The sequence below is a fragment of the Nicotiana tomentosiformis genome, chromosome 10, assembly GCF_000390325.3.
Source record: "Nicotiana tomentosiformis chromosome 10, ASM39032v3, whole genome shotgun sequence".
Classification (NCBI taxonomy): Eukaryota; Viridiplantae; Streptophyta; class Magnoliopsida; order Solanales; family Solanaceae; genus Nicotiana; species Nicotiana tomentosiformis.
This window is the reverse complement of record NC_090821.1, coordinates 75,191,265-75,213,643: the sequence shown is the minus strand read 5'-3', so window position 1 is coordinate 75,213,643 and position 22,379 is coordinate 75,191,265. Positions and strand designations below refer to the sequence as shown.

General features: G+C 40.0%; 1 protein-coding gene across 2 annotated transcripts; it reads right to left on the bottom strand.

Annotated features, from left to right (window-relative positions):
- Window positions 1–453: 453 nt before the first annotated feature.
- LOC104096137 (nicotinamide adenine dinucleotide transporter 2, mitochondrial) lies at window positions 454–6,712 on the bottom strand. 2 transcript variants are annotated; one of them, XM_009602458.3, is made up of 9 exons: window positions 6,392–6,712; window positions 5,259–5,354; window positions 3,443–3,549; window positions 2,600–2,648; window positions 2,313–2,431; window positions 1,540–1,634; window positions 1,252–1,340; window positions 1,065–1,159; window positions 454–979 (listed from the first exon to the last, which is right to left on the bottom strand). In XM_009602458.3, exons 1-9 carry the CDS (start codon window positions 6,459–6,461, stop codon window positions 599–601), a joined length of 1,101 nt encoding a protein of 366 aa, XP_009600753.1. In that variant the 5' UTR covers window positions 6,462–6,712; the 3' UTR covers window positions 454–598. The 2 variants fall into 2 exon arrangements, with proteins under 2 accessions (XP_009600753.1, XP_009600754.1); XM_009602459.4 differs by having other exon boundaries at window positions 2,313–2,425.
- Between the last annotated feature and the right edge of the window lie 15,667 nt (window positions 6,713–22,379).

Genomic DNA, 22,379 nt, shown 5'->3' with positions numbered 1-22,379 from the left:
AAGGACCTCAATTAAGTAGCCTTCACCAGTCACAATTCACTACTACTCTTGTTTTACAAAGAAAACAAGAGATTTTGTAAAAAATCTGAGGCTTTAAGACATGATTTCTCTACATCTCAAAAGAACTCAAAGGCCTTTCAACAAGTTTTCATTGAAAGATTGTCTAGAGGAAGAGAATTTTTTTTTTTTTTTTTTTTTGTGTGTGTGTGTGTGAGAGAGAGAGAGAGAGAGTTGGAAAAAATATTTGCAAGAAGTCTTCATAGGACAAGAAGATCAGTAAAAACTCTAAACATAGAAAAAGGCAGCCCGGTGCTCAAAGCATACAATGTTCACTCCGGGGAAGAGCAGTAAAAACTTTACATATGCTACTTAATTTCTAACAATACTTTTCAATGGCAGAATTTACAGAAGTAGCAGTACAAGGAATAATCAAAGATGTTGAAGAATTCAGACTTATCAGAAAACTATAGCACCTTTCTTTATTAGATTGAAATGTAACACTTCCTTGAGCCAAAATACAAGTTACAAAAGAAAAATTTATGCAACAGCAAATACTAGTTGCAAATTGCCTCAGTAACAAAAAGAAAAACATCTCTAATCAATGTCTCGCGGTTAGATTATCAGAGTTACTCAATGGAATTAAAGGAGTTCTCTTATTCAATGTGCTTTCTGATTGTTGTAAATTTTCGTCATTGTCTCCATGTTCTTCGGCTACCTTATGAGGGGATTCACGTCTCGGATTTGCTTTTGAATGCTCCTCTGGAAGTATAACTCGCTGAAATAACCTAAGAATCATTTCGTAACTGGTAAATGTAATAACAGCAGAGGGAGTCGTCCGTAGAAGATTGGTTCCACAACCTCGGTAGAATCCGGTCAGACGTTCCTGTCTGAAGATCTTCTTTACACAATCAACAACCCCATTATATGCTTTCTCCGAGTTTCTTATTTGCCCTTGTTCTTGTAATTTAGAACGCACGACCTGGTCAAAAACTACGGATTAATAGGTTGGTCATAGTGATTCCATAATAGGAACCAAAAATAATCTTGGTCCATTTTCCTCTTACCTCGTGTGGATAAGTCATTACAGAGGCAACTACTTTGGCCATCGAAGAGGCGATCGCTACTTCACCAGGGCTCAGTTCATTGGTTTGCTTATTGGCTGGCAGTTTGAGAAAGACATCATATGATCAATCAGATAGGAACAAATGGGTAACAAACTTCCAGAAACGACTACAGAAAACAGTTTCTCACCCCTTTTTGCTAAGTATGATTTCAGCTTTTCATATGCTGGAAATTGGATAGCAACATGACTTATCCCAGCCAAAGACGGCAAGAGGCCACTGCAACCCAAAGGAAACAGAACTATTAAACCCCAAAAAAAACTAGTATAGAGGTTAATTGCTTTTCTTTTCCCTCCTTTTGATAAGGGTAAGTGCTTATTCTTCTATGAGGATGTTTCCAGCTTCACGAGCCTCTCTATAAAGGATGAAACACATAAATATAAAGTTTGTATATGACTATGTTCACTATATAACTAACCTGTACCATCCTCGGATCCCTTCTTCATGTGCTATTCGTATTAAAGCAGACAATATACCTTTATACGGAACTACACCCTCCCTTATTCCCTGTGTCTAAGAAAAAAGAGGGGAAAAAATATCAGGAACAAGATACAGAAGCAAATGCAAGTTGTTATTCCGATATTAATTAAGGTAAACCTAAGAATAGACTCTATGGTATTGGAAACTTGTGCTTCAGTATTAGCCTATGTTACGCCCATGTTACATGAACTCTTAACAGGCACCATGCTGCCAAAACAAAATTTCTAAATTGACACTTTTTTTATAGGCCGGGAAGCCAAATTAATCAGATTGGAAATCTATTATACTTCTTTGCATTTATGCACTTTCTTCAAGGTACAATAAGTGTGCAGATGGAATTTTTTTGATAACAAAGGAAATCCCTCAGCGCCAGTTGCGCATAGTTCGAAACTTGGAGGGTAATGGGCCCACCCCTCTACCCTTCTCCGCTTAAATACCATACTTTTGTCTGCGGCAGGGTTTGAACCTGTGACGTGTGCCTAACCCACACATCACAAGCTGCGTTCTTACCACTGGACCAAGGCCCGGGGGGGCTAAGTGTGCACATGGAATATTAACGTGCACATACTGTACTAGATTCCGTTCTTCACTTATGGATTCTCTCCACAAGTAATATTTGGAAACAAGAAGCAAAATTCGAACTTGTGATTAATGGATATGTTATAGTTGAAGAATACATCAATGTTAACTATATGAGAACACCGAACCTACTTGGAGACGGGTCTTAACAACCCACAATGGATTTGTCGTAATGGCTGTTGCGGCCCCCGCTCCTGCAGCAGCAATCATGTTTGCACCAATTGTAAGCTGCCCACAGCTATCCACTGCATCTACCACACAGGAAAATTCTTTTGGTAAAGATAAGTGTTAAGTTTCCTATTGTCTTCAAGCAACTTCCAAAGACTAAAGGATTAAATAATGTGATGCCATTCAAGCAAACATATAAAAAAGAAGCAATAAAAGCCAACAGCCAAATAACCAATAGAGCAAAAGTTTACCATGTGAATGCAATGAATCCTTGAGATGTCCATAAACTGTAAAGTACACCTGCAGAAGATGAACGTTATCTCTCAAAATGGTTTCTTATGTCATTTCAGCAAAAAAGGGCAAGTGGATTCAGCATGTATAGAAAATATATGCCAACATGGAGTCTGTTGTGAAAAAAGCCAATAAGATTGCCAAGAACATGGTAAATCAACTTGTTGTTTCCATAAAAAACGCTATCCAGGGGTCCAATACAGCATCACCCACCCCCAACCCCAGCCACTACCCCCCAAAAGACCTAATTCATTTTGAAAGGTTAGTGCAAGGATGCCTACCAAAGTGAAAGGTAAGTTCTATACAATAGGTAGTGAATGTTGGGCTGCTAAAATCCAACATATCCACAAGATGAGTGTTGCAGAGATGCAGATGCTAAGACGAATGTGCACTCATACAAAATTAGATAAGATTTAAAATAGACTACATTCGTCAGAAGGTGCAAGCAGCGTGCATTGAGGATAAAATGAGAGGTGGTCACTTGAGATGGTTTGGTCATGTCTTCCGCTGGCAGTCGCCCTACAGAGGCACCGGTGAGGAGGTGTGAAATGATGGTGTGTGAAGGTGTGGAAGGAAGGCTTAATCATTTTCACTCTTCATCAGCAATAACGTCAGGTACTTGGTGGTGCGTGGAAGGAAGGCTTAATCGTTGCATTATCATAAGAACAAAAGGAATTCAGTTCCACAAGAGACCAAAGAGAAAATCTGGATATTATCTCATTCAATTTTAATGACTCATTTCATGAAGGAACTCCAACTAATTGCAATCCACAGAAATAGAAATTAAACAAGACAATACTTACCGCCCAGTTTGGAAGAAGAGCTGCTAATGTTGGTGAAAGGCCTCGATAAAGTCCCTTGAAACCTTCAGTTCTTATTATATTCTGTAAACTTGTGACAATGACGCTACCTGCTTGTTGCCCAAAGAATTTAAGGAGAAATAAGCGTGCCAGTAATATGGATTTGGATTTTTCTTTATTCTTTACTTCCTTTATAAGGAATCATTGATCTTAATAGGTTATCACAATCAAGAAGACCAAACAACAAATTATATATTCCAAGAAGGAAAAAGATGAAAGACCAATTATCAGCTCTTCAAATAAACACTTGTTTAAATTAAGAAGACAACAGAACTCTTGCACAGAACTTAGCACTAGAAACCTTCATGAAAAAGTTGATAGAACCTCTCTAAAACTCACCAAATTATACTCACCGTCAAAGGCGATTTCTCATAGAGACATGATGAGCATAGTGTGCACAACGTTCAGAATTTTGAAAGTCCATTTAGGAAATGACTACATCAAATGTGGAAAGCAGAAAGCAAAGAATAAGGATGGAGAGTAGCACATTGGACATCCTATGTTAGAGAAAAAAGGGAAACGGGAGGAAGCAGCGAAAGCTGAATGAACAAGAAGACAGAAAAATCACGACAAATAGCTCTTCATCTACTAAGGTGGGTCTTGTGAACAAAAGAAACCATTAAGCATCCAAGAGAAGAAAATTTAAATCCACATTGAGAAGTACTAACTTAAATTGTTTTTGCTATTTAGGAGCTCACAACAGATCCTACCTGTACATTTTGGTTGAATATATGTTTTTGTGGTGACATCTTTATTTAGGATGAGCCGATGAGGTAACTGTATAATCCTACTGTACACGACTCCCCTACTTTTCTGCTAACAAATACCCTAAAGAATTTAAAAGAATACATAGATAAATAAATGAGAAGGACAGGGTGTGAGATAAGGATAAATTGTGGCTCTATAAAGCAGTCAATCAGAATATACTTAATCTTCAATTGTGCCTGAGAAGATTGGTAAGAATTTAAACGAACAGCCAAAATTCTTTCATCTACAATATACTAACTGGAAGAACTTTGAATCGATGTACTGTGTACAATCAGGGTAAAAGTTGCCTTTAGATTTTCTGATATGCTGCTTGTGAGTCTTTCGCCAGACAGAAGGCAAACAGGAATTCTTAGATGCATAATTCTAAATGGTTGTTAAGCTGTGAATAAGAAGCGTGCTCTTACCTGCTATATATAGGATATGATTGATGTGTAATACAGGGAACTACCGATCATACTACAACAACTATTATGCCTCAGTCCTAAACAAGTCGGGGTTGGCTATATGAATCCTCACTGACCATATTACTCCATTTAAAACTCATCTTATACCAATATCATGCAAATACAAATAAAAAGTACTATTAAAGTTCTCTATATTATCCACATATAAATCTCTGAAAGGCTAAACCACTCCTAGAGAGCATAGAACCCACAGCACAAGTGCTATCACGTCTAAAGTATTTCTCAACTAATAGGTATCTCAATATACTCGATCTTTTTTATTTTCTTTCTATTGTGTCCTATCTTTAGCTAAGTCTACATGATCCCCGGAGATTGTAGGTCCTTCGAGACAGTTACTGATCATTAGTAAAACTATGAAATAAATCAATTAGAAAATCATGTAAATCCTAATAATATCAATCTTCGTTTGTTCAAACGGAAGCACTTTGGCGCAGGATAGCAGTTCTCATCAACATAGACAATGTGAAAAAGAAAAGTAAGAAACAGTGCACCATTTTCCAATAAAAGAGACGACCATGAGCACAAACCTTGACGACCAGACTGAGATATCTGAGGCAGACCATGAACTTGTAGTCTTGTCTTAATAACATCCAATGGACACATAAATGTAGCAGCAATAGCACCTAAAATACCACCCAAAGATGCAAAAACAAAAATCTTTACACCCCCAATTAACTCGAAATCACATTCAAATAGCTCAAAAACTCAAAGATCAAAAAGTAACAAAAAAAGAATAAATCTTTATCATTTGTAACAGTAAAACCCCATATAAATGTAGCAGCAATAGCACCTAAAATACCACCCAAAGATGCAAAAACAAAAATCTTTACACCCCCAATTAACTCGAAATCACATTCAAATAGCTCAAAAACTCAAAGATCAAAAAGTAACAAAAAAAGAATAAATCTTTATCATTTGTAACAGTAAAACCCCATATAAATGTAGCAGCAATAACAACCTAAAAAAGCACCCAAAGATACAAAAGCGAAAATCTTTACACCCCAAATTAACTCAAAATCACATTCAAATAGCTCAGAAACTGAAAGATTAAAAAGTAACAAAAAAGAATAAATCTTTATCTTCTTTAGCAGTAAAACCCCAGATAAATATAGCAGCAATAGCACCTAAAAAAACACCCAAAAATACAAAAGCAAGGATTTTAACACCCCCAATTAACTCAAAATCACATCCAAATAGCATAAAACCAAAAGATTAAAAATTAAACAAAGAATAAATCTTTATCTTCTTTAACAGTAAAACCCCAGATAGCAGCAATAACACCTAAAAAACCACCCAAAGATATATTTTTAAAAAAAGGAAAGATTTTTACACCCCAGATATCAAAATCACATTCAAACAGCTCAAATATCAAAAAGTAACAAAAACGAATAAATCTTTATCTTCTTTAGCACTAAAGCCCCCAGCTAACAACAATTTAATAATAAGAAGAAAATAAAAACCAAAAATAAACATAAATGTAGCTGCAATAGCACCTAAATATACAAAAGCAAAGATTTTTACACCCCCAATTAACTCAAACTCACGTTCAAATAGCTCAAAAAGTTTTAAAAAGTAACACCAATAATAAATCTTTATCTTCTTTAGCAGTAAAACCCCAGATAACAAAATGGACAAAAATAAAAGAGGTCAAGTTATAAACCTGCAGAGGCACCAGCACCAGCATCACAAATAATATCTCTAACACTTCTATGGTTTGCAGCAGTAGCCATTCTTTAAAGATTTTTGGAGAAAAGTTTCTACCCCAAGAATACAAATAACAATGAAATTAAAAGGGTAATTGTTTTTTTTTTTCAAGAAGTGAATGAAGATAAAAGAAAAAGAAAACTTTTGTAAGAATTAGCAAAAACCCAGGTATGTTACATCATATACAAATACCCTTTTGGGTTTTCAGATCGGTGGACTTAGAGATGGACCAGTCCACTGACGTGGTTAGGGGTTGTGATTTTAGGCGAGATATTAACTCGGTATTGGGTATGAATGTTGATTCTTTATTACGTGTAGATTGTGGCTTTTTGAATTGAAAAACAAAATATAAAATTATTTTTTTGCTTTTAGCCCGCGTCATAAATTATTTATATTTGATAATCAAAAAGTGTATAAAATTTGTATAATTTTTGTATATAATATACAAAATATATTTATATATATAAAAAAATATTTATTTTTCGGCTATTATTCTGAGACCGGTTATACAATGTCATTTTCTTTAAAAAATAAGCTTTTGAAATGGAGAAAAATATTTTCTAGGCAATCATATTTTGATGGTTGGTCACTTTCAATTATTATGGATAGAATGTAACTAATATTCACCTTTTGTTACACTATTAAGTTACTTTATTTGTTAGAGAAAAGAATTTATGTTATTTTCAGTTACAAATTTTACTGTTGTTATGAAGGTTCGTTATTTACGGCATCAGTATAAGTTAGGTAAATATTTATTTGCGTTAAGTATTTACATCAACTCAATAAATATATGCACATATCTTTACAAGTATGATTATTAAATAAATTATAATTAATTTCTCACCTTAATTGGTTATTTAACTATGATAAATTAGTATAGTTTGAAGCAATACTTATTACGTGTAAATTATTACGCATACGTTAAATTCTTGCCAATAATATATTCTATTGTTATAGAAAGTTACTTGTAGATACTTTTTGAGTTATCGCAAAAATTTCTCAATATAATAAATTAAACTCTAATGAATAATATTATATTTAAATATCTTATACTATTAATTAAGAAGATGACTTCTGTCAGTGATATCATTTTATTTTACTAGTATTTCAACTCGGTATTTCATACTTTATTACTTATTTCAGTTAATGCTTAAACATTATTGTTAAAATTGGATTCAAAAGAATTACTAGAACACCATTGACTAACGATATAAGAAATGATTTTACATTAATATGTGTTCTTTCTTTTGGTAGAACATGTCAAAAATATACTTTAGGAAAATAACAAAGTCAATCTATTAATGATTATATAATAAGCAACAATTAAAACCATTATACTAATATATATGACCTCAAATGCCAACTGAAAATGTTAGGAGTATTCAGCAAAATATAAGTTACTCAGTATGTTTGATACCTTTTTATTTATTATTTTCCTTATTTCATTCAATTATCTTTAAGTATATCCAATTTCATCTATCAACATCAGAGCTAAAAAGACAATTATTTTGAACTATAATTGAAAGGAATCAGTTCTTTTTTGTCTTCTCGTTTATCAGTAAGGGCAAATTCTCTCATGGCCACTTATGTTGACGCTAGGGGAATCATAACTACGTAATTTTGTTGCCTTGGCCAAATTTTCTAGGGTTTTTCTTTGTATCCCATGTGATAAAATTTTTTATTTGATGATTTTTTATATAGTCACACTTGACACTTGCATGTTTATATCAAATTAATAAACATAACTTGTGCCTTTTTTATGTGCCTTTCTTATAAACCATGATTAATTAATATACACTACTAGAAATTCGGTCAAAATCGACCACGACCGACCGATCGATTTCGGTTGATTTTTTAAAATATTTTATTTTTAATTTTTTTTTTTACAAAATCGACCAAATTCGGTCGATTTGTTTAGCGCAAAAATACAAGAAACTATTTTTGCATCACGCAAAATTTATTTTTCAAGAAACCGACCAACTTTGGTCGGTTTTTCACTAAAATAAATTAAAATTAATGTTCAAAAAATCGACCAAAATCGGTCGATTATCCAACCAATTTCGGGCAATAATTTTATTTTCTTAATAAAACCGACCGACACCGGTCAGTTATTTTCGCACGAAAATACAATTAAAGAGTATAAATAAAATAAGAAATTCCTAAATCAAAATGCACTAATGGTCTAGTTGTAGAATAGTATCCTGCCACAGTATAAATTCCGATTTGATTCTTAGATGGTGCATTTTTGAATTACATAATTAAAATACACTGATCGACTTTGATCGATTTTTTCGGCAATGTTTTTCCTTTTTGGTCGTTTGTAGAACTTAATTGGTCGATCGAAATCAGTCGAAAAATACCGATCAAAGTCGATCGGTTGTCTCTACCGACCACACGATTACCTACCACCACGAATTAATCGGTTTCTAGTCGGTTTTTACCAATTACCTACCAACATCGGTCGGTTTTAGTAGTTGATTTTCGCCCTTTTTTTAGTAGTGATATATTATCACTCATAGACTATCACTAAAGTAGTGATAGACTATCACTAGTAAATATCAAATATGAATAAGATTTTTTTCCCATGGAATACCTTATGAGGACGATTTTCATTTTGTTTGTCTTTATTTTGCGGTGGAAATGGTTAATTAACTATAACTTTTCTTATTCAATTCTCGGCTACTATATATTCCTCTATTCACTTTTACTTGCTCACTATTGACTTTGTACACCACTTAATAAATAATAAATAAAGTGCATAATTTATCATGATACTCATATTAATTGATACATATTTTTAATGCATTTGAGAAAATAATTTAAAATGAGTAATTAATATTGTGGGTATAACAAGAAAAAAGAAATTATTTTCTCTTGATATGCGAAAAGTAATAAGTAAAAATAAAAATTTATTTTTAAAATACTGGACAGGTAAAAGTGAACGGAGGGAGATGAGGGAGTACAACAATTGCCTCTTCTTTTTATAGTATCTTATTCCATGCTTTTCTTTTTTAAATAAATCTCAAAGATACTACCTATGTTTGGTTGAAATGTAAAGAGAAGGAATGAAAAGGACTTGCAATAACTTTTATTGGGAGGCCACGAGGGTCATTTGTAAATAGGAAATAAAAAAACGGTTCTTTAAATTTTATCACTATTTTAACTTAACTATATTTTTGTTTGGAGTGATACAATTAACTCGAAATCATTCATTTTTAGAATTCAACACAATTTTCTAGTGAAATTAACCCTAAGCATTTTGGACATTTGTTGTTTCACCTCCTCTTTGTATACGGTCGAAATCGATCTCGCATACGACATGGTAGGTTAGGTTCGGAATATGGCAATAAAGGATTGAAAATCGATTCCAAGTCCCACCGGGGTTGGAATGCCCGCCTTCGAAAATATCGAGGTCGTGATCCCTGAATCGATCCTAGTCCCGAACGAGCTCAAAGAAACATTATTGGCATAACAGAAGACCGAAATATTCGTGACCGGTTGGATATTGCGACGAGAATCTCGGCACGTATCAATGAAGAACTGGCAATCGGCAAATCAAGAGATTTTTTATCTTTTATAGAATTATACCTAAAGTAGGACTCCTCTACTATATAAAAGGGTTTGATGATTCATTTAACACATTGTAACACACATTCCAAAGTAATACATTATTATTTTTTTTTTTAAGCTCTTGTTCTTTTGTATCGTGATATTGATCAAAGTGCATCTGGCTCGAGGGTGGCTAACCTTCCGAGATTGAAACTGTCCATTTTTTGTGGTTTGAATTTACTTTATCATCGTATTTTTAAATTACAACTTAATTTATCACTTTGTATCAAGTTAATCCGCGTATCCTTAAAACCACTTACAAATTCAATTATTATCCGATTTTGAGGGTAAACAGTTTGGCGCCCACCGTGGGGCTAAGGATAATAGTGGTTATTTGATACAAATTTTCATAACACACTACTTTACACCTATTCTTTGAAGTATCTCTAATTTCAGGTTAAAACTCAAAATGTCTAACTCTCAATCAGCACCCCTACATGTTGACAATGAGTACGACCATCACGGTGAAAATAACGATATAGTGCCCAGTAACGAGGTACCGTCCGTTGATCCAATCGGAATTCCGGTCACAGACCCGATTGACGCTAATTCACATATGGCTATTAACGCAAACCTGCCTACTGATCCCGAGAATAGCATCTGTGTTGGAGCCCGATCGGCAGCTCAAAATACACAAAATATTGGAGGAGACGGGATCAATTTACGGATGATCTTCGAAATGTTACATGCTCAACAGGGGCAATAGCTCAGCTACAGAACCAAAAACGAGCACCGAGCAGAATTGATCCCGATCCGTCCCGGGAAGTCACCCGTAGGGATGAACCGGTCACAGAGAGGTCGAATGAAAACGAATCGGGGACTAACCCTGAGATCATAAAGATGCTCGAGAAACTGACAAAACGGTTAGAATCAGGGGAGAAGAAAATCGGAGCTAATGACAAAAAGGTAGAAACCTACAATTCAAGGGTCGACCAAATCCCAGGCGCACCATCAATATTGAAAGGTCTGGATTGTTCGTGCAAAAACCTTTTCCTCCGAGCGGCTCCAAATCGTATCCCTAAGAAGTTCCGTATGCTCGAGATTCCTTAGTACAACGGAACGACCAACCCAAACGAGTATGTTACCTCCTACACATGTGGCATCAAAGGGAACGACTTGGAGGATGATGAGATCGAGTCTGTCTTGTTGAAAAAGTTCTGAAAGACCCTGTCAAAAGGAGCTATGATATGGTATCACAACTTATCTCCTAATTCCATTGATTTATTTGCTATGCTTGCAGATTCTTTCGTAAAAGCACACGTTGGGGCTATCAAGGTCGAGACCAGGAAGTCGGACATTTTTAAAGTAAACAGAAGGATAATGAGATGCTCAGAGAGTTCATGTCACGGTTTCAAATAGAACAGATGGATTTGCCACCGATCGCTGATGATTGGGCCGTTCAGGATTTTACCCAAGGACTCAACATTCGAAGCTTGTTGGCTTCACAACAGTTGAAACAAAACTTGGTGGAATATCCGGTTGTCACTTGGGCCGATGTCCATAACGGGTATCAATCGAAAATTAGGGTTGATTATTATCATCTTGGGGCCCCTTTCGGGTCCGTGTATCCCGTCAGAATTATCGATAAAGTCAAGAGAGACATCGATCGTGAACCAATATCAAACATGGATCGGTATCAACCGTACAATGGGGACCGAAGAAGTAGTGGGTATGGGCAGAACTCTATGAGAAATGAAAGGATAAGTGATCAAGTTCAGAGCAACCAGAGACTCATGAGCAAAAACAGCTTCGATAGGCTCGTCGGGCCTAAAGAAGCGCCAAGATTATCGGAGTATAACTTTAACGTCGATGTCGCCGCTATCGTATCTGCCATTGATCGCTTCAAAGATACCAAGTGGCCTAGACCTTTATAGTTCGATCCAGTCCAAAGGGATCCCAGCCTAATGTGAAAATATCACAGAATTCATGGCCACAGAACAGAAGACTGCGGATAATTAAGGGAAGAGGTGGCATGATTGTTCAACAACGGGCATCTCCGAGAATTCCTGAGTGATCGGGCTAAGAACCACTTCAGGAACATGGATTCTAATAAGAAGACCGAGCAGGAATAGCCTCAGCACGCCATTAACATGATCATCGATGGAGTCAACATTCCCCAGGGTCCGATGCTGAAGCGCACCAAAGTATCCATCACAAAGGAAAAACGGACTCGAGATTACGTACCGGAAGAAACCTTCTCTTTCAACGACGAAGACGCTGAGGGGATCGTGTAGTCCCATAATGATGCACTGGTAATATCGGTACTCATAAATAAATCTCGAATTAAGCGTGTGTTAATTGATCCAGGTAGCTCAGCCAACATCATCAGATCAAGGATCGTGGAACAACTCGGCCTACAAGATAAGATCGTACCTGCAGTTCGAGTCTTGAACGGGTTCAACATGGCATGCGAGACCACTAAAGGGGAAATAACATTACCGGTGAATGTCACCGAAACCGTACAGGAAGCCAAGTTCTATGTAATCGAAGGGGATATGAGATACAACGCCCTGTTCGGGAGACTATGGATTCACAACATGAGGGCAATACCCTCGATACTGCACCGGGTGCTGAAATTCCTAACACCCGGAGGAGTCAAAATGGTTTATGGGGAACAACCGGCCACCAAGGAGATATTCGCGGTCAATGAGGTGATTCTGACATCCATACTCTCAACATCGGAGGATTCGAATCGGATGGTCAAAGACGGGGCCAAATTGTAGTCAGTGACACCAGCCTCGACTGGATCGGAGGAACGAGGGGTAGACAAGGACGATGACTATAGAGTCCCCATATCTTTCATAGTTCTTGACAATTCTGACGCCACAAAATCAACGGTCGAGGAACTGGAACAAGTCGTACTAACCGAACACTTGCCCGATCGAAAGGTATACCTCTGTACAGGTTTAAGCCCCGAGCTAAAAAAAACTAATTCAATTTCTTATAGCTAACGAAGATTGTTTCGCTTGGTCCCACCTTGATATGACAGGGATCCCGCCATATATAACCACTCACAAGCTAAGCCTGGACCCAAAGTTCCACTCGGTCAAACAGAAGATGAGACCCCAGTCCGAGGTCAAACATGCTTTCATCAAGGACGAGGTATCTAAACTCCTAAAAATAGGGTCAATTCCGGAGGTTAAATACCCGGATTGGTTAGCAAACATAGTGGTAGTCCCTAAAAAAGGGAATAAATTAAGAATGTGTGTAGACTATAAGGATTTGAATAAGGCTTGTCCCAAGGACTCTTTCCCTTTGCCCAACATCGATCGCATGATTGATGCCACGGTCGACCACGAGATCCTTAGTTTTCTCAATGCCTGCTCCGGGTACAACCAAATACGGATGAACTTGAGCGATTAGGAAAAAACCTCCTTCATCACTAAGTACGATATGTACTGTTATAACGTGATGTCGTTCGGATTAAAAAACATCGGTGCCATTTACCAACGCCTAGTAAATCGTATGTTTGAGGAACAAATAGGAAAATCAATGGAGGTTTACATTGACGATATATTGGTTAAGTCACCACGAGCAGAGGACTATTTAAAACATTTGCAGGAAACCTTCAGCATTCTGAAGAAATACAATATGAAGCTGAACCCGGAGAAGTATGTGTTCGGAGTTTGATCAGGTAAATTCCTCGGATTCATGGTATTCAACCGGGGAATCGAGATCAACCCCGACAAGATCAAAGCCATCAAAGATATCACGGTTGTGGACAATGTGAATGCCGTGCAAAGATTAACCGGATGCATAGCCGCCTTAGGGTGATTCTTCTCGAGGTCCTCCGATAAGAGCCACCAATTATTTTCACTATTGAAGAAGAATAACTTCTCATGGACCCCGGAGTGCCAACGGGCCTTGGGGGAACTCAAACGGTGTCTATCGAGCCCGCCATTGCTTCACACGCTGAAGACTGGCGAACAACTATACTTGTACATGGTTGTGTCGGAGATAGCGGTAAGTGGAGTCCTGGTCCGGAAAGAGCAAGTTACGCGATTTCCTATTTACTATGTTAGCGGGACTCTAGGTGCGGCCGAAACAAGGTACCCTCACCTAGAAAAATTGACGCTCGCTTTGCTAAGCGCCTCTAGGATGCTGAAACCATATTTTTAATGTCATCATATATGTGTCATGATTACTTACCCATTGCGAAATATAATGCATAAACCCGAGCTCTCGAGACTATTGGCCAAATGGGTCGTGGAAATCAGCGAGTACGATATTGAATATCGACCCCGGACCGCTATTAAATCTCAAATTTTGGCAGACTTCTTGGCCGACTTTACGCCGGCCCTAATACCCGAGGTCGAAAGAGAGTTGATGGTGAACTTGGGGACTTCTTCGGGGATCTGGACCCCCTTTACGGATGGTGCCTCGAATGCAAAAGGGTCCGAACTTGGCATTGTATTAAAGAAACCAACAGGCAATGTAGTTAGACAATCTATTAGGACTGTAAAATTGACTAACAACGAGGTCGAGTATGAGGCTATGATTGCAGGTCTCGAACTAGCCAAAAGCTTAGGGGCAGAGGTAATTGAAGCTAAGTGCGACTCCCTCCTTGTGGTGAACCAAGTTAATGGGACGTTCGAGGTCAGACAAAAACGAATGCAAAGGTACCTAGATAAGTTGCAGGTAACATTACATCGATTCAAGGAGTGGACTCTGCAACACGTACCTCAAGATCAAAACAGTGAGGCCGATGCCCTTGCTAATCTGGGGTCGGCGGTCGAGGACTATGAGTTCAGCTCGGGGGTAGTCGTACAACTCATGAGATCGGTAGTGGAAGAAGGAGACGCCGAGATAAACTCAACGAGCCTAACTTGGGACTGGAGAAACAAATATATAGAATATTTGAAGACCGAAAAACTGCCATTGGATCCAAAAGAATCGAGGGCCCTACGTACGAAGGAAGCCCGGTTTAGCTTGTCCGAAGACGGGACCCTGTTCATAAGAACATTCGATGTCCTACTCGTGATATGTCTAGGACCAGGAGATACCGAGTACGTTCTGAGGGAAATTCACGAAGGGACCTGCAGAAATCATTCAGGCGTCGATTCATTGCTCGAAAGGTAATCAGAGTCGGCTATCGATCGACACAGAAACGGATGAGAAGGAGTTCGTACGAAAATTTGATAAATGTCAAAGACATGATTTGATGATTCATCGACCCGGGGAGTCACCATGGCCGTTCAAGAAGTAGGGAATGGACATCGTTGGCCCCCTTCCATGGGCACCCGGTAAGGATCAATTTATATTATTTATGACTGACTATTTTTCTAAGTGGGTGGAAGTCCAGGCATACAAGAAGGTCAGGGAAAAAGAAGTCATCGATTTTATCTAGGACCACATCATATGCCGGTTTGGAATGTCGGCCGAGATCGTGTGCGATAACGGGAAACAATTCATCTGCAATAAAGTGAGAAAGTTTCTCGAAGACCATAAGATCAAAAGGATCCTATCAACACCCTACCACCCTAATGGTAATGGACAAGTAGAGTCGACCAACAAAATCATACTTCAAAACCTCAAAAAGAGGTTAGTAGACGCCAAAGAAAAATGGAAGGAAATCTTGCTCGAAGTCCTATGGGCATACCATACGCCGCGAAGTCCAGTACCGGGGCCACCCCGTTCTCGTTGGTTTACGACACCAAAGCTCTAATACCGGTCAAAGTCGGAAAACCAAGTCTCAGGTTCCGATATGCAACAAAGGAATCAAACGACGAGGCCATGAACACGAACCTGGAGCTATTAGATGAAAGGCGAGAAGCCGCCCTTGTCCGATTAGCCGCCCAAAAATAGCGGATCGAGAGGTATTATGATTGAAGGGACAACCTTCGAAACTTCAATGTCGGGGACTTAGTGTTAAGGAAAGTCACACTAAGCACCCTGGAACCTGAACAAAGGGAAGCTGGGGCCTAATTGGGAAGAGTCATATCAAATTATCGAGATCACCAGAAAGGGATCATACGAACTCGGAGCAATGAACGGTGAACGACTACTGAACAACTGGAACATAACTTACTTGAAGCGATACTACTGCTAAGGTACGACCCCATTCATTCATTTTACTTATTTGCACTTCGAACTAACATTTGCAGGCAACCATCAAAGAATGATACAATTTTTAGACTTGAAAGCACGCGTTGCACTCTGTATCAAAGAACGCTACAATTTGTGGTAACGTAGAATTGAAGGCCGGTTACAAACCGGTATCGGAGATCACGATAATAGTATTCAAGGCCTCTCTACGATCGGCCCCGAACACTGGGGGCATCACCCTCGGATAACGACTTTAGCAAGAAAAAGAAACTTTTTGATTGAATGGTCTCGGATCGATCGATAGGACTTACTGTAAGGTCCAAACTGTCAAATGAAATATGCCCACATAGACTGCTCGGGCCCTGACACAAAGCTTGTACACATATGTAAATACCACGTACACGAATAAAAAGAAGTCTCTACCTTGCGGATAAATATCTTGCCCCTTAAAAAAAAATTCCTTTTGCTCTTAAGGAATTTTCAACATCCGACCCCCTAAAGGCATCGAGCCCAATGGCCTCCTTTATTTGGGTTCAAACGATCACTCCCACTCGAGGACTGACGTCCAAAGACAAACTCAGACTGCCCGGGCTATCAGAGCTCGGGGGCATAAGACCTATTACGCAGCGCCCGAACCTGAAGGCTACGACCATCCCCATTCAGTGACTGTTATCTTAGGCCAGTACGGATAACTCGAGGTGACAAGCCCACTGGGTAAAACCTAAACTAAAAGTCTACGTCCATATTAAAACGGCTCAGAGACATCCGAGAATTGTAACAAAAAACAAGGCCTTGAAAAATTTCTTAACCGGTTTTAAAGGCTACCCTCGACAAACTATAATCTAAAAAATTATAAGTACTTTAGGGATAAGTTCTGGTCATATCGAACCCCCACGATGCCTTAAACAAAGTAATGTCGAAGGCAAGGCCTGTTCGAACTTCCGAACATGACCTAACTATTTCATGTTAAGGCATTTCGATTTTTGCAAACATAAAGAATAAAGCAAAGGAAAACAAAACTCAGAAATTGTCGAAGGGAAAAGGAAGCCTTGTATTATATATACATATAGTCTTTACAAAAGCCAAACGACCTTGACAAAACAAAAGTACAAAAGTACAAAAATACAAAAAACAAAGAAAAATGTACAAGGCACTTAAACGGCCTAGTCTTCACTATAGCCCGCCTCGTCGCCAAGATATTCGGAGTTTCCTTCACCTTCAGATCCGTTCGAACCCTCAGAGCCTTCTTCATCCTCGGGATAATACAACTTCTTGGCCTCGGCTTCGATCCTCTTAGCACTCTCGATTTCGATCGACAAGTCGAAACCCCGAGCATGAATCTACTTGGGGGCCTCCCTTCGGGATTGCTGCTTTGCATGCTCGACAATATCCTCTATTCAATCCTGGGTCACCTCGGCATCGGCCTTATATTAGGACACCATCTCGTTGGCATCGGCTTTAACCACCAAGACCACCGACTTGGTCGTTTCGAGCTTCTTGGCAAGTTATTCTCGATCAGAGACGGCCATACTTAGCTAAGACTGGAGCTCCTCAACCTTTTTAGCTTTCCCCTCGGCCTTTTCCTTTGCCATTCGAAGCTGGGTCTCAGCCGAAGTCAGCTGGGCCCGAGCAGTCTCTTTTTTCAAGGCTAGACGGTCCATCCTGCCCCTCCATTCGTCGGTCTCGGCCTTGACAGCATCCATCTCAGCTTGAAGTTGGTCGATCCGGGTGATTTTCTGTTAGACCTGCGTGTTCCGACCAATAGTTACCGAGTCTAGCTCATCGTCACTAACATCAAATATTTTTACCTTCTCGATCAAGTCGGCATGCTCCTTCCGAGTCACCTCCAGCTCCGCTTGGAGGCTCTTAGCATCCCCTTCACGCTGTTTGCTGAGAAGTTTGTAAGTATTTCTCTTCTCAATGAGCCCTCGGACCTCGGCCTCAAGTTGGTTCATCTCATCCCGATATCGGAGAAAAGTCTCATGATAAAGCATCGAGGCCTACATACACAAAGAAAAATGTTAGAACCACCTAAATATTAGTCTAAGTACAAAACAAAGTCGTCAAGAGATATTTGAAGTTAGCGGTTTAGCACTTGTTGTGCTTCATTGAACAGGCAGGGAGAGTATACCTCGTTCATCTTATCTTGGTCTTCCTCGGTCACCAGACACCGAAGGTAGCTGGCCATCCCTACGGGGGCAAAGAGGACCCGGGCATCCTCCAGAACGGAGATGACAATCGATCGCTTCCGGTCAGGGTCCATACTCAGAGCTGGGAACTAGTTGATCAGTTTCGGTCTTGAGGAAGGCCCGCTTATTCCCAAATATTGACTTTTCTTCGGCACCTCCAAGTCATCCAACCCGGTGATGTCCTTCGTGGTGATAGAATCCACGCCATCAAAAAAGCCGCGAAAGGGGTCTTCCGCTCCGTAGACCCCCTCGATGGGACGTTCCTTCATCGTATGAGCCTCGTTATACATGGACTCGGTGAATGAGGGCAACTCAGTGATGTCTATCACACCATGAGATTCCTTTGGGGCACTTCCCACATCTTGGGAAGCTTCGGCTACAGCCTCCCTGTTGGCCTCCCTAAATTGAGGCAAATCGGTCTCGCCTCTCTCCGGTTCGGAGGCCTCTTTCCCCTCGGGTTTCTACGACACGCGGGCCATCATATCGACGTCTTCTCCTTCTTCTTCAGATTCGTCCCTCAACTGATAGAGTGAATCTGAAGATGGTGCTCGAGCGCTTGTGCTTTCTTTGGATTTGCGCGCCAACCATCTCTTTGGTTTCTTCTTCTCCGAGCTCGGAGAACTCGGAGCCCTTTTTATTTTCTTCTCATCACCCTGTCTCAGAGTAGGGGACTCGGCGGGGAAGTTCTCTCCACCGGATGAAGGCCTCAGTGTGACGTCCTTGGATAAATGTCACGACCCAAAATCTAACCGTCGTGATGGAGCCTATCGTGGAACTAGGCAAGCCATAACTCAACATCTCAACACCGAAAAATCTTTGAACATAAAGACGGAAGCAATTTAATAATTTAGGAAAGCCTTTTTGAAAACAGAAATATCCAAAATACGATACAATCCATCCCAAAGTCGGGGTGTCACAGAGTACATGAGTGTCTAAATCAGAATATAGTCCACTACAGTGTCTAGAGAAACAAACTGAAAATATAACTAGTGATAAAAAAAGAGTCAAGGCCTGCGAACACCGTGCAGCTACTTTGGTAGTCTCCGAATTTTGAAGCCGCAATCAGCAACAGTCGTCGTGACCAAAAATGCCTGGATCTGCACACGAGGTGCAGGGAGTAACGTGAGTACATCCAACTCAGTAAGTAACAAGTCCAAACTTTGGACTGAAAGGTAGTGACGAACTCAACCGGTACACATAAAATAGAAATAACTGAACAGAAACGTAGGCATGCTTTCAAATTAAATAGGCAACTCAAAACAGTAAGGTGAAGCAGATCCGAACAATGCAAAGAATATAACTCTGCTATCTCTACATGCCAATGCACATGCTGTATGTGATGCACCATGCTATCAGCCTCATGTGCTCACACTCTCGAATGCTCAATCATTCGGTACTGTATATGGCCCATACGGCCCAGGGAAGATCTATCCTGTAATATATACATCACTGAGTATAAGTCACCCAGTACCGAGGAAGGACAATCCAGCCCCATGGAGAAGATCTATCTCCAGGTATCAAGTACTTCGGACAAGATCCATGTCCAGGGAAGATCCATCCTTTAATAATATCAACCGCGCTCACTGGGGGTGTGTTACAGACTCCGGAGGAGCTCCTACCGCCCAAGTGCTAACATAAAATTAGTATAACCGCTGCGGCGTGCAGCCCGATCCCATAACTGTCACTCATAATCAGGCTCTCAGCCTCACTCAGTCATCAATCTCTCCAGTCTCACTCACGGGCTCACAATATTATAAAAACTTGCCCGAAATAATGATATGATGTATCAATAAATAACAACTGAGACGGAGATATGATATGATATGCATAAACATGACTGAGTACATAATATCAATGAAATCAGTGGGATGACACCAAGAAACGACCACTAGGGATCCCAACAATACCGGCATAAAGTCTAAACATGATATCAACAAAATAGAGTCACTATACTGTGCCATGGAATCAACCAAGCCACAATTCACATGGTGCACGTTTGCACGCCCGTTACTTGGCTTGTGCGTCACCTCAATACCGATCGTATAGCACATAGTTCCGGGTTTCGAACCCTCGGAACCAAGTTTGAAAGCATTACTTACCTCAAACCAAGCAAAGTCCTACTTCGGAATGCCCTTGCCTCTCAATTCGGCCTCCAAACGTCCCTAATCTAGCCACAAGTAATACAATACAATCAATATAAGCTAAAGGAATCAATTCCACAAGAAAAATACTAAATTATAGCCAAAATCCGAAATCAGCTCAAACCTGGCCCCCGACCCCCGGCCCCTGGCCCCACATCTCGGAATCCAACAAAAATCACAAAACCCGAAAGCCTATTTACTCATGAGTCTAACCATACCAAATTTATTAAAATCCGACCTCATTTGGTCATTCAAATCCCCAAAATCCACTCTCCAATTCTCAAGCCCTAAACTCCCAAATTTCTTGCTTCAATCCCTAATTAGGTGATGAATAAAGCCATGGATTCACGAAATTTATACCATCATGGGTTAGAATCACTTACTCCAACGTTGCTCCTTGAAAACCTTCGAAACATCGCCTCTCTCCCGAGTTTCTCAAGTCCAAAATTGAAAATGAAAGACAAAACCTCGAGCTTGTGCTTTTCTACCCAGCAATACCGCACCCGCGGTCCATTGATCGTTTTTGCAATGCCGCACCTGAGGAAATTCCATCGCAGGTGCGGATTTCACTTAAAATCCTGACTTCGCTCCTGCGGCCTCAAGACCACATCTACGCCTTATGCAGGTGCGGAAACTCTCTCGCTTCTGCGGTCAAAACTCGCACATGCGCCTGCCTGCCCGAATCTGTGACTCACGCAGGTGCGGGAATACCTTCGCACCTACGGTTCCTGTCCAGGCCCTCTATGGCCGCATCTGCGGCTCCTTAGTCGCTCCTTCGGGCTCACACCTGCGGCTTCCACTCCGCAGGTGCGGAAGACACCAGAACCAGCAGCTTCAGTTGCATTTCATCAACTCCAATTCTTCCGTTAACTACCCGGAATCACCCCGAGGCCCTCGGGACCTCAACCAAACATAACAACAAGTCATATGACCCCCTATGAACTTAGTAGAACCTTCGAATCACCCAAAATAACACAAAAACACCAAATTACCCTCAGATTCAAGCCTAGGAACATCTAAACTTCCAAATTCCGCAAACGATGCCGAAACCTACCAAACCACGTCCGATTGACCTCAAATTTTGCACACAAGTCATATTCAATATTACGGACCTATTCCAACTTTCAGAATCGGAATCCGACCCCGATATCAAAAATTCAACCCCCGGTCAAACTTCTCAAACATTCGACTTTCACCATTTCAAGCCTAAATTAGCTACATACCTCAAATTCACAATCCGGACATGCTCCTAAGTCCAAATTTACCCAACAGAGCTAACAGAACTGACATAACTCCATTCCGGAGTCTTCTTCATACACTTCCGACTACGGTCAAAATTCCGAGATTTAAGCTTCCGTTTTAGGGACTAATTGTCCCGAAACACTTCGAAACCAAAACAAGATCTCTCGGCAAGTCACATAAGCAGAAATAGATATGGGGAATGCAGTAAATAAGGGATCGGGGCTAAAACGCTCAAAACGATCACCCGGGTCGTTACAATAAACCTGTAAAAGGAGATAAAACAATTGAGAACTTAATGACACGAGAGGAACCCAAATATTACTTACTCGGGAAAGGAATCTTACCATTAGAACGGGCCTCCCACCGTCCCTTCTAAAGTTCATGCCATGATCGCTAGGAATATGGCCTTTGTAACACAATGCCCTCGACCCACTCCTTGAGTCGAGGGACTGCATTCGGGACCCGAGTGGCAGTTGCACCACCACAAAGCACCGATAAAAAGGAAGGAAAAAGGTGTAAAATAAGATTTTGAAAATGAAATTTTACTTACATGATATATTACACTTCTTGGGGAATGACATGCTTTTGGCTGGGATCAAGTACGAGGTCCTCACTCGGACAAAACGGCCTAGCCAGCCTTGATCCTGATCTTCATCAATACTCGAGAACGGGGCTTTACTGGCCCGGCGTGCGAGCTTGATCACCCCCTCCCTCCCGA

Excerpts from the sequence above, each read along its gene's own strand:
- LOC104096137 (XM_009602458.3), bottom strand. The coding sequence starts at position 6,461 with ATGGCTACTGCTGCAAACCATAGAAGTGTTAGAGATATTATTTGTGAT. Across the intron at positions 2,432-2,599 it reads GGATTCATTGCATTCACATG|ATGCAGTGGATAGCTGTGGG; the intron begins GTAAACTTTTGC and ends CCTGTGTGGTAG. Across the intron at positions 1,635-2,312 it reads TTGTTAAGACCCGTCTCCAA|ACACAGGGAATAAGGGAGGG; the intron begins GTAGGTTCGGTG and ends CTTTTTTCTTAG.